Raw genomic sequence first — 17,162 nt, forward strand, 5'->3', positions numbered from 1 at the left:
ATTATTGGACTTCCAGAAAACTATGACCAAAAAAAGAGCCTAGATTCTATTTTACAGGAAATTATCAAAGAGAACTGTCCAGAGATAATAGAAACAGAAGGGAAAGTAGATGTGGAAAGAATTCATCGAACTCCTTCTGAAATAGACCCTAAAAAAAGAACACCACGGAATATAGTGGCTAAGCTGCAGAATTACCACACAAAGGAGAAAATCCTGCAAGCAGCTAGAAAAAAAACAATTTAAATACCAAGGTGCCACAATAAGGGTCACCCAAGATCTGGCTGCCTCCACATTAAAAGATAGAAGGGCCTGGAACCTGATATTCCGAAAGGCAAAAGATCAAGGACTGCAACCAAGAATGAACTACCCAGCTAAGTTTAGCATCTTTTTCCATGGAAGAAGATGGTCATTCAATGAAACAGAGGAATTCTGTGTGTTTCTAAGAAAAAAACCAGACTTAAACAAAAAATTTGATCTACATCCACAAGACTGAAGAGAAACAGAAAAAGGTACACAGAACCCTTGAGAACTGTAACTCTGTTGTGGGTATATAAAAAATACTCAAGGATAATTTGATTTTACTGATATAAAAGAAAAAAAGGGGGTGTAGTAAAGGGAAGGAGGTCGGTTCAGAAAAAGGGGAAGGAGTGATAAAAAGAGGGAAACTACATCCCAGGAAGAGGCATAGAAAATACACCATATCTGAGGGAACTTAGTGAGGGGGAGAATCATTGTGTGAATCTTACTCTCATCAGGAGAGGCTCAAAGAGTAAATAATTAACATATTTGTTTTTCAGAGAATTTTCTCTCACCTCATTAAAAGGGGGGAGAGGAAAAGGGAAAGGGAAAAGGAGAATAAGTGAAGGGACTTGGAGGGAGGGGGGAGGGATCCTAAAAAAAAAAAAAAAAAAAAAAAGAGGGAGGGTTGCGCGTCACAAGGGGGGTCTGTAAATTAAATATCGGGGAGGGGGATCAGGGGGGTCAAGGGAAAAAAGCATAATCTGGGGATAATACGATGGCAGAAAATACAGAATTAGTAATTTTAACTGTAAATGTAAATGGGATGAACGATCCCATCAAACGGAGACGGATAGCAGATTGGATCAAAAAGTAGAACCCTACAATATGTTGCCTACAGGAAACACACTTAAAGCAGGGAGATACATACAGAATAAAGGTAAAAGGTTGGAACAGAGCCTATTATGCTTCAGGTAAAGCCAAAAAAGCAGGGGTAGCTATCCTTATCTCAGATCAAGCAAAAGCAGAAGTAGATCTCGTTAAAAAAGATAAGGAAGGAAACTATATCCTGCTGAAAGGTAGCATAAATAATGAAGCCATATCAATACTAAACATATATGCACCAAGTGGTATAGCATCTAACTTTCTAAAGGAAAAGTTAAGAGAACTGCAAGAAGAAATAGACAGTAAAACTATAATAGTGGGAGATCTCAACCTTGCACTCTCAGATTTAGACAAATCAAACCACAAAACAAACAAGAAAGAAATTAAAAAAGTAAATAGAATATTAGAAAAACTAGGTATGATAGACCTTTGGAGAAAACTGAATGGCAATAGAAAGGAATATACTTTCTTCTCAGCAGTTCATGGATCCTATACAAAAATTGACCATATATTAGGACATAAAGATCTCAAAATTAAATGTAGGAAGGCAGAAATAATAAATGCCTTCTTCTCAGATCACAATGCAATAAAAGCTATATTCAGTAAAAAGTTAGGGGTAAATAGACCAAAAAGTAATTGGAAACTGAATAATCTCATCTTAAAGAATGACTGGGTGAAAGAGCAAATTATAGAAACAATTAACAATTTCACCCAAGATAATGACAATGATGAGACATCATATCAAAATCTTTGGGATGCAGCTAAAGCAGTAATAAGGGGAAATTTTATATCTTTAGAGGCTTATTTGAAGAAAATTGAGAAAGAGAAGATTAACGAATTGGGCTTACAACTTAAAAGGCTAGAAAAAGACCAAATTATAAACCCCCAACCAAAAATTAAACTCGAAATACAAAAATTAAAAGGAGAAATCAATAAAATTGAAAGTAAAAAAACTATTGAATTAATAAATAAAACCAAGAGTTGGTTTTATGAAAAAGCCAATAAAATAGATAAACCTTTGGTAAATTTGATCAAAAAAAAGAAAGAGGAAAATCAAATTGATAGTCTTACAAATGAAAAGGGGGATCTTTCCACCAATGAAGAGGAAATTAGAGAAATAATAAGGAGTTACTTTGCCCAACTTTATGCCAATAAGTTTGATAACTTAAGTGAAATGGATGACTTCCTCCAAAAATATAGGCTCCCTAGATTAACAGAGGAGGAGATAAATTGCTTAAATAGTCCCATTTCAGAAAAAGAAATAGAACAAGCTATTAATCAACTCCCCAGGAAAAAATCCCCAGGGCCAGATGGATTCACATGTGAATTCTACCAAACATTTAAAGAACAATTAGCCCCAATGTTATATAAATTATTTGAAAAAATAGGGGATGAAGGAGTCCTACCAAACTCCTTTTATGACACAGACATGGTACTGATACCTAAACCTGGTAGATCGAAAACTGAGAAAGAAAATTATAGACCAATCTCCTTAATGAATATTGATGCTAAAATCTTAAATAAGATATTAGCAAAAAGACTTCAGAAAATCATCTCCAAGATAATACACTATGATCAAGTAGGATTTATTCCAGGAATGCAGGGCTGGTTTAATATTAGGAAAACTATTAATATAATTGACCATATTAATAATCAAATTAATAAGAACCATATGATCATCTCAATAGATGCAGAAAAAGCATTTGACAAAATCCAACATCCATTCCTACTAAAAACTCTTGAGAGTATAGGAATAAATGGACTATTCCTTAGAATAATCAGGAGCATATATTTAAGACCTTCAGTAAGCATAATATGCAATAGAAATAAACTGCAACCTTTCCCAGTAAGATCAGGAGTGAAACAAGGTTGCCCACTATCACCATTACTATTCAATATAGTACTAGAAACGCTAGCCTCGGCAATAAGAGCCGAGAAAGAGATTCAAGGAATTAGAGTAGGAAATGAGGAAATTAAACTATCACTTTTTGCAGATGACATGATGGTATACTTAGAGAACCCCAAAGACTCTGCTAAAAAGCTACTAGAAATAATTGAAAATTTCAGCAAAGTGGCAGGATACAAAATAAATCCACATAAATCCTCGGCATTTTTATATATCACTAACAAAATGCAACAGCAAGAGATACAAAGAGAAATTCCATTCCAAACAAATGTTGAGAGTATAAAATATTTGGGAATCCATCTACTAAAGAAAAGTCAGGAATTATATGAGAAAAATTACAAAACACTTGCCACAAAAATAAAATCAGATTTAAATAATTGGAAAGACATTCAGTGCTCTTGGATAGGCCGAGCGAATATAATAAAGATGACAATACTCCCCAAACTAATCTATTTATTTAGTGCTATACCAATCAGACTCCCAAGAAACTATTTCAATGACCTAGAAAAAATAACAACAAAATTCATATGGAAGAATAAAAGGTCGAGAATTGCAAGGGAACTAATGAAAAAAAACTCAGAGGAAGGTGGTCTAAGTGTACCTGATCTAAAGCTATATTATATAGCAGCAGTCACCAAAACCATTTGGTATTGGCTAAGAAATAGACCGGTAGATCAGTGGAACAGATTAGATACAAAGGACAAAAAAGGGTACATCTATAGCAATCTAATCTTTGACAAACCCAAAGATTCCAACATTAGGGATAAAAATTCATTATTCGGAAAAAACTGTTGGGAAAACTGGAAATTAGTATGGCAGAAATTAGATATGGATCCACACTTAACACCATATACCAAGATAAGATCAAAATGGGTCCATGATTTAGGCATAAAGAGGGAGATAATAAATAGATTAGAGGAACAGAGGATAATCTACCTCTCAGACTTGTGGAGGAGGAAGGAATTTATGACCAGAGGAGAACTAGAGGTCATTATTGATCACAAAATAGAAGATTTTGATTACATCAAACTAAAAAGTTTCTGTACAAATAATACTAATGCAAACAAGATTAGAAGGGAAGTAACAAATTGGGAAAATATTTTTAAAAACAAAGGTTCTGACAAAGGTCTCATTTCCAAAATATATAGAGAACTGACCCTGATTTATAGGAAACCAAACCATTCTCCAAATGATAAATGGTCAAGGGATATGAACAGACAATTCTCAGATGATGAAATTAAAACTATTTCCACTCACATGAAAGAGTGTTCCAAATCACTACTGATCAGAGAAATGCAAATTAAGACCACTCTGAGATACCACTACACACCTGTCAGATTGGCTAAGATGACAGGAACAAATAATCATAAATGTTGGAGGGGATGTGGGGAAATTGGGACACTAATACATTGCTGGTGGAGTTGTGAAAGAATCCAGCCATTCTGGAGAGCAATCTGGAATTATGCCCAAAAAGTTATCAAACTGTGCATACCCTTTGACCCAGCAGCGCTACTACTGGGATTATATCCCAAAGAAATACTAAAGAGCGGAAAGAGACATATATGTGCCAAAATGTTTGTGGCAGCTCTTTTTGTTGTAGCTAGAAACTGGAAGATGAATGGATGTCCATCAGTTGGAGAATGGTTGGGTAAATTGTGGTATATGAAGGTTATGGAATATTATTGCTCTGTAAGAAATGACCAGCAGGAGGAATACAGAGAGGCCTGGAGAGACTTAAATCAACTGATGCTGAGTGAAATGAGCAGAACCAGAAGATCACTGTACACTTCAACAACAATACTGTATGAGGATGTATTCTGATGGAAGTGGAAATCTTCAACATAAAGAAGATCCAACTCACTTCCAGTTGATCAATGATGGACAGAGGTAGCTACACCCAGAGAAGAAACACTGGGAAGTGAATGTAAATTGTTAGCACTAATATCTGTCTGCCCAGGTTGCATGTACCTTCTGATTCTAATGTTTATTATGCAACAAGAAAATGATATTCACACACATGTATTGTACCTAGACTATATTGTAACACATGTAAAATGTATGGGATTGCCTGTCATCGGGGGGAGGGAATAGAGGGAGGGGGGGGTAATTTGGAAAAATGAATACAAGGGATAATATTATAAAATATATATATATATAAGAAAAAAAATTAAAAAAAAAAGAAAGAAAAAAAGAAAACTTCACGTGGTCTCATTCACCAGGATTGTTATTATAGAGGGCAATTCCTGCCCAGCTTTGAATTAATGTCCTCATAATCTGGAATTTGGTAAATGTGTGGAAATGTTAAACATTTAATGAAAGGAATTGGCTGGTTTGGAGATATTCCTTGGCTTCCTCTAGGGAATAGAACAGCTTCCAAGAAGTTTTGGTTCTTTAGACTTTCTTTTGAAGGAGCCACCTATAAAAGTACACTGATAGTCTCTTTAGTCTCTTTTCCTTTTCCCTTGCACCTTTCTTTGAGAGTATACAGCTGAATCCTGTGGGAGAGCCAGAGAATGTCAAAATTGACAGAATGATAATCAGAAATTCAATCCCTTTCAAAAGTAATTACTGTGAATGCCTTATGAATCTGTGCATCTGTTTTTGAATTCCTCTGAGTCCTCTGAATGCTTCATGGATTTCCTGTATATTTATGGACTCCCATGAGTTTTTGCATCTTTTGTTTTATGTGGTGTGAAATGAAGCATCTGTCCTTTACTCAATATGCATTTCTTACCTTGGATGCTTGTATGAAGATGAGACCTTGTCAGCTGCCTTTTTGGAAATCTAGGTATGCATAATATTTAGATGTGCCTTTTTCCTAGAAAAAAAAAAAAAAACTTCGGGTAATGGCAAAAAACTAAAGATGCAATTATTCTTTGAATCAGCTCCCAACACTGGATCCCATCCATGAGAGTCCAGAATTTTGGGTAGTCCTTGAGCACCAGTTATAAAAGGAATATTTCTTCATAGATGTTAACTAAGTTCTTCATCAGTTGAGGTCTGTGATTCAATAATTGCAAAAGTGTATATATTAAACATTAAGCAATCATTAGCTCTCTTTTTTCAGCGGCACCAGAAAGTGTGAAGGTCTTAGTCATGGATAGAACAGGTACAATAAACTAAGCTGAGCTATAATGAAAGGAAAGATTGTTTATCCCCTCCCCTTTCTAGATGTTGTAGCTTCTGAGAAGTGGGTTTGGAGTTTTTATTTTTTACAATTTCCCAGAGCAGAAATAATATATTTGCAGTTTTAAGTGCAGGTAGTGGAATCCTCCAGACATGGATTCAAGCCACGGTGACATTGGAGGCAAGATTCCTAGGAGAATATTACTGCTAGTTCATGAAGGTAGCCCTGAGAAGTCTAAGGGCTTGAACTAGGAATTTGTTTGGAATTATGTTTTATAGGAACTGAGTTAAAATATAAACCTAATCCCTTTCTCCTCCTTAGAAACTGAGATGGTATGTATCTGGGTGAGTGGATGGGACTGATTATACTAGATGTGCAGTGGATAGTCATCTAAATAGTATTTGCCTCAGTTTTTTAACCTATAAAATGGGGTTGATAATAATAGTACTTACTCCCTAGGGTTGTTGTGAGGATCAAATGAGATTATAAAGGTAAAGTTCCTAGTATAGTGCCTGGCACATAGTAGGTATTGTAAATGCTAGTTATTATTATTATTAATTATTATTATATCTGAAGTTTACACTATTAGAATGTTACTACCAACTAGAAATATTCTTATAGTTCCTCTTACATTTAAACTAGACCTAGACTGCTTCTCTTTTGGTGAAAGCAAAATGCCCTACTCCTGCTTGTATCTAAAATCTACAAGTAGCTGACATTCTTTGCTTCTTCTCTGAACCTACTTGTCTTCCACTCCTGCAAAATGTCACAATCCAAGGAGGAAATTTCAACTGTCTTTGAAATAAAGACTCAGAGGAATCACCTGTGGTATAAGGACCCTTAGTGATATAATTGTCCCTGTGTAAAAGGAAAGGGATACTTTTTGTGCAGACCCCAGTTTTACAGCCTTACACACTGAGGGAATTATGGGAGAGCTTTCACTCAAGACAGTTTTCTCGTCTAAGAGGAGCAACCATCAGTTGAGCTCAAATTTGTTTTTACTGCAGCCTTGAAGTAAAGGTTCCTTTACAAAAGCAAAGTAAAAGCAAGGAAGATACAGAATCAGTACCATGGGACAGAGAACTGGATCCAGTTGTAAATGCACCTGGGTTCAGCTTTAGCAATTAATGTGTGTCTTTGGAAAAGTCATGGGATTTTCCTGGCCCTCAGTTTCTTCATCTGTAAAGGGGAGGAGTGGATTTGATGGCCCCTGAGGTGCTTTACAGCTCTAGTCATACGGTTCCATGTCATACTGTCCACACATCAAGGCCATCACCAAGATACCACTGTTTGCAAGGATTCAGAGTCACTATGAGGGAATAAACTAGGGGCTTCTGAGGGGCTGGCTTTGTAAACACAAACAAGGAGAAGTCAGTTTCCTTTTAAATTCCTCATATAGACTTATTATATACTGGATCCATACTCAGAGCTTCGGTTTCTTTTGCCCTTACATGATCTGGCCTTCTTTCCTTGAATGCCAGTTCCAGGATTTCCATGATACCTTGCAGATTGTGTTTATTTTTGGTCATCTTTCTTCCCTTCTCCCTTGGCATACCCTTATATCAACTAAAGAAATCTTCCCTTCATAGCCTAACACCTTCATTCTGTGCTCTACCTTTATTGATATAGTGAACAATATGGTGTGCTTTACAGTTTTATAAAAGGGTAGAGTTGAGGAATGCTCCTATTCTCTTTGGCCTTTATACTAGCTCCAAGAAAAGATGAACAGATGATGTAACAGAGGACCAGGGAAGGCCAAGATCATAGAAATCAGTAGTTATGTTCTGGGACTAGAGCCCAAAGTTTCTGATTCCAGTATACCATGTTGCCTCTACAATGTGTGCTGTCTTTGCTATACTCATCCTTCCATTTTGATTCTTCGAAGGATTTCATCGGTTGTGTTGTCTGTCTACTCATGAGCATCACAACTCATTCTGTGTTATTCTTGCCCAGACCTTTCCAAAATTCCTCCAAAACACCCCCAAATGCTAGAGGCCTTTTATCTTATTCTTTACTAACCCAGGTTGTCCATCTTTTGTCTCCCATACACTTGCCTTGAGACACCTCCTTTTTCTGCTCATAGATTATTTCACCAAACATTGTTTGACTTCTGGGGATACAAAGAAGAAAACATAGCAATATTTGACCTTATGAAACTTGTATTCTACTGGTTGTTTATTTATAATACTACTACCAGTGAGTTCAATTCCTCCAATCATTGGTTGGTTTTTTGCTCATGGATAAAGATATTTGTTAACTAACTATTAAAATATTCTAAGAACTGTGTCATCAAACTCTGACTTCTTTCTATTGTTCTGTGAATATGGAACCAACAAGGGCTGCAGAGGACCTTGTGATCCTTCTTATTTGTTCCATGGATCTCTTGATGGCCAATCAGCTACTGAGAATTATTTCTATATTTCCTTAGACTGGTCCTCCTTGCAAGATATTGCAACATTCATATTTGAATTCTTTCCAGTTTGTCAGAATCTACCCAGAATTGGAATTCCATTGAAATAGCCTTCAAGAACTTCAGGATACCTCTCCATTACAAGCAAGCATAGGAATATTGTTTTGTTGTTAATATATTCATATTGCACATAGTTGAACCTAAGAAAGTAATTTAACCTCTCTTTGTCTCAGTTTCCTCATTTATGAGTTAATAATAGTGGTCACCTTGTAGAGTTCTTGTGAGGATCAAATGAGATCATTGTAAAGTGCTTAGCATATTTCCTGGTACATCATAGGTTTTTACTAAATGATTATTTCCCTCCTTTTTTCCTCCCTCCTTCACTTGTATCCTTTCTTTCCTCATTATTTCTAGGTTTTAAATTAAGTATACTTAATGTAAATTCCCCCATGTTAGGCATTTTAGAGATAAATGTTTCATTTTTGTTGACTAACAATGGTAACTTCTACCTAGAAGACTGAAGGCTTCCTGGTAGACCCAGTTTTGTATTGTTTAGTCATAGATTTCCACTAAAAATATCAAAATGTTATAATTTTTTTGGTTTAGTAATGTTAAAAAGTCATTTCTGGTGACGCATTTCTGATTAGACAAATCAGGCATTTTGTTTGTTGCATGACCTTAGGCTACTCTTGAATGATTTGGGAATCATGTGCTGGTTATCCCTGGTATAGGAGCTCCTTGAATGTGGGTCAACCTCCTGTATTCATGCCAGATATTGGCTACTGATATTCACTTCACTTTGTTAGAAAGGAAACTTGGAGAAGTGCCCACTTTGGGGGCCATGTTCTCATTATACCTGGAGACCAAGGATCTTCCATCGGAAAGCAGTACTCTATTTTCTTTGTTTTGTACATGTAGGTCCTTTACCTTTCCTACAAAAAACTTGGGGCACAAGTATAAGCAGGGTATCATGAGTGATGTGAGTGATGGAGGAAGTCAAATGGAAGGGAGAGATTTGAAATGAATGAATTGGAATATTGGTAGTGAGACTGGGAAATGGCAACTTAATTTCAGGAACCAATGGCTTTTCGCTCTGTGTGACTACATCGATGGAACTGTGAGCACAAAGTAGAAATGTCCTTGGACTTGCTCAAGGCTCTTGGGCATGAGGCATAAAGTGAATGTGCACCTCATTTTGGCTTGGAAATCTGGAAACAAAAGTGTGCCCGTGGGAAAATGAGGCAACCCTAGATGCAGACTTACTCTCATGCCACGTCATTTGCAGAAGCAAAAAACAGTACTCCAAGATTCTGCATCATATCAACAAATGCTGATCCATTTCCAGAAGTTTCATCATTAGTGAAAACCCTCAACCCCTATCTTGCTAAGAGCAACAGAAGGAACAGAACTTCCTGGTTCCAGGACTGTCCACCATAGGGAGATTAATGGAGGGCTAGATAAAAAATGGCAGCTGGGGAAGTGTATTGGGTGCTTGAGTATTAATCAGTTTGAATTCATTTGTATTATTAAAGCCTATATATAAGTATGTCTTTGTGATAAAGGGCTAGCAAGACAGATACTAGTCACTGATTTGCGGCTATAATCTAGGCAGATGAGAGTCCTTAATTGATAGTCACATGCCCATGGTCTTGATTACTGAACAGAACTTCCTCTCTCTCCACTGCCAGGAGAATGCCTCAATTTCCTCCTCCTAGTCCACCCACACAAGTCATTTTCCCTTCTTTGTCCACACCCGCCAATTGAGCCAGCATAGAATAGTTGGGGAGGGTCATCCTTCAAACATGTTAATAGAGAATTGTCCAATTGGCAATTAGTCTCACATGCTCCATTATCCAAGTGCATTTGCTCAGTTCTAGCCCTATATATATATATAAAATACATATAATCTTATACTTGGGTTCAAGAAATCAGCTATATAGGCATAGGATAAAGGTGCTGTGATTGGACATCAATCTTCTTGAAAATATCCTGGGAATCATAGTGGGAATCATATGGGATCATGGCACATAATTAGCTTGGTTATTCTCATTCTTTAAGACTATGATTTCTTAGTGCATGTATCAATGCCCGCCATGTTTTACTGGTCCTCATGTGTTGATGTATCCAAAAACATGCCCCCATGCATAAATATTTCTGAAGATGACAAACAGGTGGCTTGTCCATTAAAGATCCAAATTGAAGCTTTTCCAGCTCTGTAGGATCTACCAAAGACTGAGCTTTATCAACATATCCTTAAGAACTTGCCCCCACAGCATGGTGAGGTATGGACCTTAGGGGTGAATAAAGCACTAAATTCAAACCTACCATGTATTACTCCTAAAATAATGAAAAAACAAGAAAGTAAGCCCAAGGAGTACTATAAAACATGAATGACTTCCAAATATAACAAGAATTAATATTTAATTTTTCAAGCATTCATGACAAAATCAATAAATGCTTTTTTATGTGACATCTAATGCTTTAAGTAAGCTTAATTTCTTTTACAATCACACAAAACATCTATAGTGGTTAATTCACAGCATTTCCTGGTTAGCATGCAAGGTCATTGTGTGTGATTATTATTATAAGCAAGGTGTTATATCAGGGTGCCATGCCACTTCTATGGGTGAAGAAATGATATTTAAATATAATTCAGACATTAATTCTCTAGAACTTTATAAATTTTCTTTTATGCATTAATACAGAATCAGATTTTTTGAAAAAGGAAACTCTGATGCATATCATTGTTATATGAGATTACATAAATCATTTTAAAGACTTCACCAAATATTTAAATAAATAATTATTTATGTCTTATAATTTAAAAAACCTGAAAATAAATACTCATCAAGTTGCTGACTCTATGCTACCATTATAGGATAAAGGCAAAGCTTCAAGGATATAGCCTCTGATCAGTCTGTTGATTGATCTCAGTCAGTGTCAGTCAAAGTGAACTTTGCCATCAGGTACTTCCAAGGTAACAACGGCTCCATTGCAAACCATCTGCTGTGGTTTTTTCTTGGCACTGATTTTCAGCAAGTAGTGTCGATAGGCCTTCTGGATGACAGCTGCACACCGTTCTTCTTCCATGCGCTTTGTGGTGGTCACAATCGGTTCATATAACTTCTTGTTAGGATTAGCCTCCATGAATTTCTCTTCCATCTGGCTTTTAAGGCAATCCATTCCCTCGGAGTCACCCAGCACTCTCGTGGTGAAAGCAAACAGTATATCCATGCAGTGGAGCCGATTGCCACTGACCATGGGCAGATCCATCATTAGAAGCTGATTTCTATTTGGTTTGGCCACACGTAAGGGATCTGGCAAGGCATCGGCAAAGTCTGAGAGAGCCGAGTATTCGATGAATTGTGTTGCTTCGGGATCAAATTTTTCCCAAATTTCGTAGAATATATCAAAGTCATCCTCACTTAAGGGATCCTCACTTTCTTCAGTGGCGGTGTTGAAATTTTCTAAAATCACAGCAATGTACATGTTCACAACAATTAAGAAGGAGATAATGATATAACTGACAAAGAAGGTAATTGCCATGACAGAGGTCACAGACTCACTATTTGGTTTACTGTCACTTTTAGAACAATATGAACTTTCTGAACTACAAGAACTTTTAGTATAACGAGAATTCTCTGGCTTGCAAGATAAATTTCTTGAAGTCAACATAGGACTTAAAAGGGCATCCCAGCCTGCTGACGTAGTGATTTGGAAGAGACAGAGCATGCTGCTGCCGAAGTCTTTGAAGTTGAATATGTCATCAATCCCTGCCTCATATTTCACGTGGGAAAAATTCGTCATACCAATAATGGCATAGATAAACATGACCAGAAAGAGCAGAAGCCCAATGTTGGATAGGGAAGGAAGTGACATCATCAGTGCAAAAAGAAGAGTCCTGATTCCTTTAGCTGCTCGAACGAGTCTGAGTATTCGGCCAATCCGAGCCAAGCGGATAACTCTGAAGAGCACCGGAGGGAATGGAATTGTCTTATGCTTTTCCAGTTGAGAAACCAAAAGGCCTTTAGGAAAAAAAAAAATTTAAAAATTAATTTTCTAGAAGACATTCTGAACTCATGTGAATGGATAATTTTTTTTCTATCTACAAATTGTGTTGGTTACTTTTATGTTATCCAGGGAGTTTTGAACCCTTTATCAAAAAGGCATTTTGAAGAAATGAAATTATTGACAATTAAAAAGATATCATTTGATGTAAAAATATTTATTTCTAAACGTCCTTAAATGTTAGCCATTTCAGTTTGAGTTTGTCCCAAAGAAATATAATGTGAGATCTAGGAAGCCAATGATTTATTAGCATAGCTTTTTAATGGACTCTCAAGAGCAGGATTGCAATCTCAAGGATCTTTTGATTTTATGACGAACCTTGGGGATGAGAGCATGAGAGCAAATATAAAGAATGGACTCCATTAGAAAAACAATTTCTTGTTTGTAGCAGCTCTTTTCGTAGTGGCTAGAACCTGGAAAATGAATGGATGTCCATCAATTGGAGAATGGTTGGATAAATTATGGTATATGAATGTTATGGAATATTATTGCTCTGTAAGAAATGACCAGCAGGAGGAATTCAGGAAGGCTTGGAGAGACTTACAGGAACTGATGCTGAGTGAAATGAGCAGAACCAGAAGATCACTATACACTTCAACAACAATACTGTATGAGGATGTATTCTGATGGAAGTGGAAATCTTCAACATAAAGAAGATCCAACTCACTTCCAGTTGATCAATGATGGACAGAAACAACTACACCCAGAGAAGGAACACTGGGAAGTGAATGTAAATTGTTAGCACTACTGTCTATCTACCCAGGTTACTTATACCTTCAGAATCCAATACTTAACATGCAACAAGAAAATTGGATTTATACACATATATTGTATCTAGGTTATACTGTAACACATGTAAAATGTATGAGATTGCCTGTCATCTAGGGGAGGGAGTAGAGAGAGGGATGGGAAAATCTGGAAAAATGAATACAAGGGATAATGTTATAAAAAAATTACTCATGCATATATACTGTCAAAAATGTATAATTATAAAATTAATAAAAAAAAATTTTAAATTAAAAAAAAAGAAAAACAATTTCTTACAAAATGTCACTTGTGCTATCAGTCCCCAAAACTATGTTAGACAGTTTTTTTTATCTATTTTTTAAGAGTTGGATAAGATTGTTTTTGGAATTGTTAAGATAAAACAAAATGTATCAATAAAATAATTTTAAAATTAATTTTATAATTATAACATTTTTGACAGTACATATGCATAGGTAATTTTTTTACAACATTATCCCTTGTTCTCCCTTCTGTTCTGAGTTTTTCCCCTCCTTCGCTCCATTCCCTCCCTTAGATGGCAGGCATTCCCATACATATTAAATATCTTATAGTATATCCTAGGTACAATATATATGGGCAGAACCGAATTTTGTTGTTGTTGTTGTTTCAAAGGAAGAATTGTATTCGGAAGGTAAAAATAATCTGGGAAGAAAAACAAAAAAAATGCTCACAATTTACACTCATTTCCCAGTGTTCCTTTTCTGGGTGTAGCTGATTCTGTCCATCATTGATCAATTGGAATTGGATTAGCTCTTCTCTATGTTGAAGATATCCACTTCCATCAGAATACATCCTCATACAGTATCATTGTTGAAGTGTATAATGATCCCCTAGTTCTGCTCGTTTCACTCAGCATCAGTTGATGTAAGTCTCTCCAAACCTCTCTGTATTCCTCCTGCTGGTCATTTCTTACAGAACAATAATATTCCCTAGCCTTCATATACCATAATTTACCCAACCATTCTCCAACTGATGGGCATCCATTCATCTTCCAGCTTCTAGCCACTATGAAAAGAGCTGCCACAAACATTTTTGCACATACAGGTCCCTTTCCCTTCTTTAGTATTTCCTTGGGATATAAGCCCAGTAATAGCACTGCTGGGTCAAAGGGTATGCACAGTTTGATAACTTTTTGGGCATAGTTCCAAATTGCTCTCCAGAATGGTTGGATTCTTTCACAACTCTACCAACAATGCATCAGTGTCCCAGTTTTCCCACAGCCCCTCCAACATTCATCATTATTTGTTCCTGTCATCTTAGCCAATCTGACAGGTATGTAGTGGTATCTCAGAGTTGTCTTAATTTGCATTTCTCTGATCAATAGTGATTTGGAACACTCTTTCATATGAGTGGAAATAGTTTTAATTTCATCATCTGAAAATTGTCTGTTCATATTCTTTGACCATTTATCAATTGGAGAATGGCTTGATTTCTTATAAATTAAAGTCAATTCTCTGTATATTTTGGAGATGAGGCCTTTATCAGAACTGTAAAAATGTTTTCCCAATTTATTACTTCCCTTCTAATCTTGTTTGCATTAGTTTTGTCTGTGCAAAAACTTTTTAATTTGATGTAATCAAATTTTTTTATTTTGTGATCAATAATGATCTCTAGTTCTCCTTTGGACACAAATTCCTTTACTTCTCCACAAGTCTGAGAGGTAAATTATCCTATGTTCCTCTAATTTATTTATGATCTCGTTCTTTATGCCTAAATCTTGGACCCATTTTGATCTTATCTTAGTATGTGGTGTTAAATGTGGGTCCATGCCTAGTTTCTGCCATAATAAAATAATTTTTTTAAAAAAGAAAAAAAATTTCTTGCATCCTTTCATGATACAGGCCAGGAATCAGATTTTCTTCTCATTTGGATTCTTATTCAGTCCACCAAGAAACATTTACTCAATGTCTACAAGCACCAGATTAAGTACCAGAAATACAAAAGAAAAGCAAAAAACAGTCCTTCCCCTTGAGGAGTTCAGTTAATCTAATGAAGGAGACAACATAATTAGGAACACTTTTTATTAAGGATAAATTAGGGGCAGCTAGGTGGTGCAGTGGATAGAGTACCAGCCCTGAAGTCAGGAGGACCTGAGTTCACATTTGGCTTTAACACTTAACTCTTCCTAGATGTGTGACCTTGCCAAGCAAGTCACTTAACCCCAATTACCTCAGAAAAAAATATGTAAATTAGAAATAATCAATAAAGAGAAGGCACTACGACCAAGAGAAACGGCTTCCAATAGTAGATGGGATTTTAGTTGGGACCTGATGGAATGTGAGGAAATCAAGAGGCAGAAATGGGGAAGGACAGAGTTCCAGGCATGGAGGACAGCCTCACTTTGGAGGGACCCCCAAGATAGAGTGTTTTATTCATGGTATGGCCATGAGAATAATGTCACTGAATTAAAGAGTTGATGAGTAAGGTATAAGAAGCCTAAAAAATTAGGAGGGGACTAAGTTATGTAGGACTTTGAATGCTCAACAGCATTTTATGTTTGATTCTGGAGGCAACAGTTAGTCATTAGAGTTTAGTGAGTGACTCAGGTGACATGGTTGGACTTATGCTTTAGGAAAATCACTAGACTAAATGGAGGATGGATTAGAGTGGGGAGATCTCAAGACAAAGAAACCCACCAGGAATCTATTGCAGTAGGCCAGGTATGAGGTAATGAGGGTCTGCATCAGTTGGGAAGGAACATCAGATGGGAAAAGGAACATATTTGAGAGGTACCACAGAGGTGAAATGGATAGGAATTAGTATTTGATTGGATATGGAAGTGAAAGAGTGAGATATCGAGGATGACATCTGTTTCTTCAAAAATAAATTAGGTATAGTCAAAAAGAACTGGGTTCAAATCCCAGATTTGCTACTAAATTTATGCCCAAGGCAGACAACCATAATCACACCACTAGCTAATGGCTAACCCAATATGAGCTCTGTGATTATAGCATTTATCCTTTCAGCTTCAATGTCCTTATTTGTGGAAATGGGATAAAAGTATTTGTATTGTTTCATAGGGGCAATATGGGAACAGTGCTCGTAAACACTAAAGCCAATATTAATGTGAGTTCTTATCCATGTTAATAATAAATGATGATAATAATAACAATTGCTTAGGGTATTTTATGGTTCTCTTATAAACTCACCATTACCCAGTAGAAGTATAATGGAGACAAGTAAGGGAATCTCCTCTGATCTGCAGAACTCTGGACCATTTCTGGACTTCCTGTTCAGAGTAAAGACTTTAGCCCTTTGTTATGACACAGCAAACTCTAAGTGATCCCTTAGTCCAGTCCTCTCTCAATCTAAAAGAAAAGATACCTATTTTTTTTCTCTTTTCCTTCTTCTCTCTGGTACTTTCCATCCATGTGGATGGAGAGAGTCCAAGGGATCATCCAATATTTGCTACCTTGCTCCAGCTCACCAAACGCCAGAGTCTGAGTCACAATACACAAGACTCACCAGAATTATACTAGGCTCTCTGAGGTAGGAGAAGGGGAAGGTTACCCTCATTTTGCAAGAACATAAATATTTGTTTGACTAAAGAACTATCAGCAATGCAAATATAAAGTTACCAACTTACATTTGTGAGAAACAGAATGAGCAAAACAGACTGTAAGAGAATGAACTTTAGTGAACAGAAGATTAGAAAAAAACTCTAAAGCGATCTGCTCTTCTTATATCAGGGGCATTTTAAAGGGCACTAAATGAATCTGCTCTCTTTAGGAAGGTAGGAAGAG

At 36.4% G+C, this 17,162-nt stretch overlaps 1 protein-coding gene across 1 annotated transcript in view; it reads right to left on the reverse strand.

Annotated features, from left to right (window-relative positions):
- Positions 1-11,463: 11,463 nt before the first annotated feature.
- The window catches only part of SCN11A (sodium voltage-gated channel alpha subunit 11), a 93,531-nt gene continuing 87,832 nt past the window's right edge, over positions 11,464-17,162 (reverse strand). Inside the window, exon 27 of the mRNA XM_074289230.1 lies at positions 11,464-12,590. Coding sequence (XP_074145331.1) covers positions 11,506-12,590 — 1,085 coding nt within the window. The 3' untranslated portion in view covers positions 11,464-11,505. The remainder of the gene's footprint in view (positions 12,591-17,162) is intronic.

This window comes from Sminthopsis crassicaudata, chromosome 1, assembly GCF_048593235.1.
Source record: "Sminthopsis crassicaudata isolate SCR6 chromosome 1, ASM4859323v1, whole genome shotgun sequence".
NCBI lineage: Eukaryota > Metazoa > Chordata > Mammalia > Dasyuromorphia > Dasyuridae > Sminthopsis > Sminthopsis crassicaudata.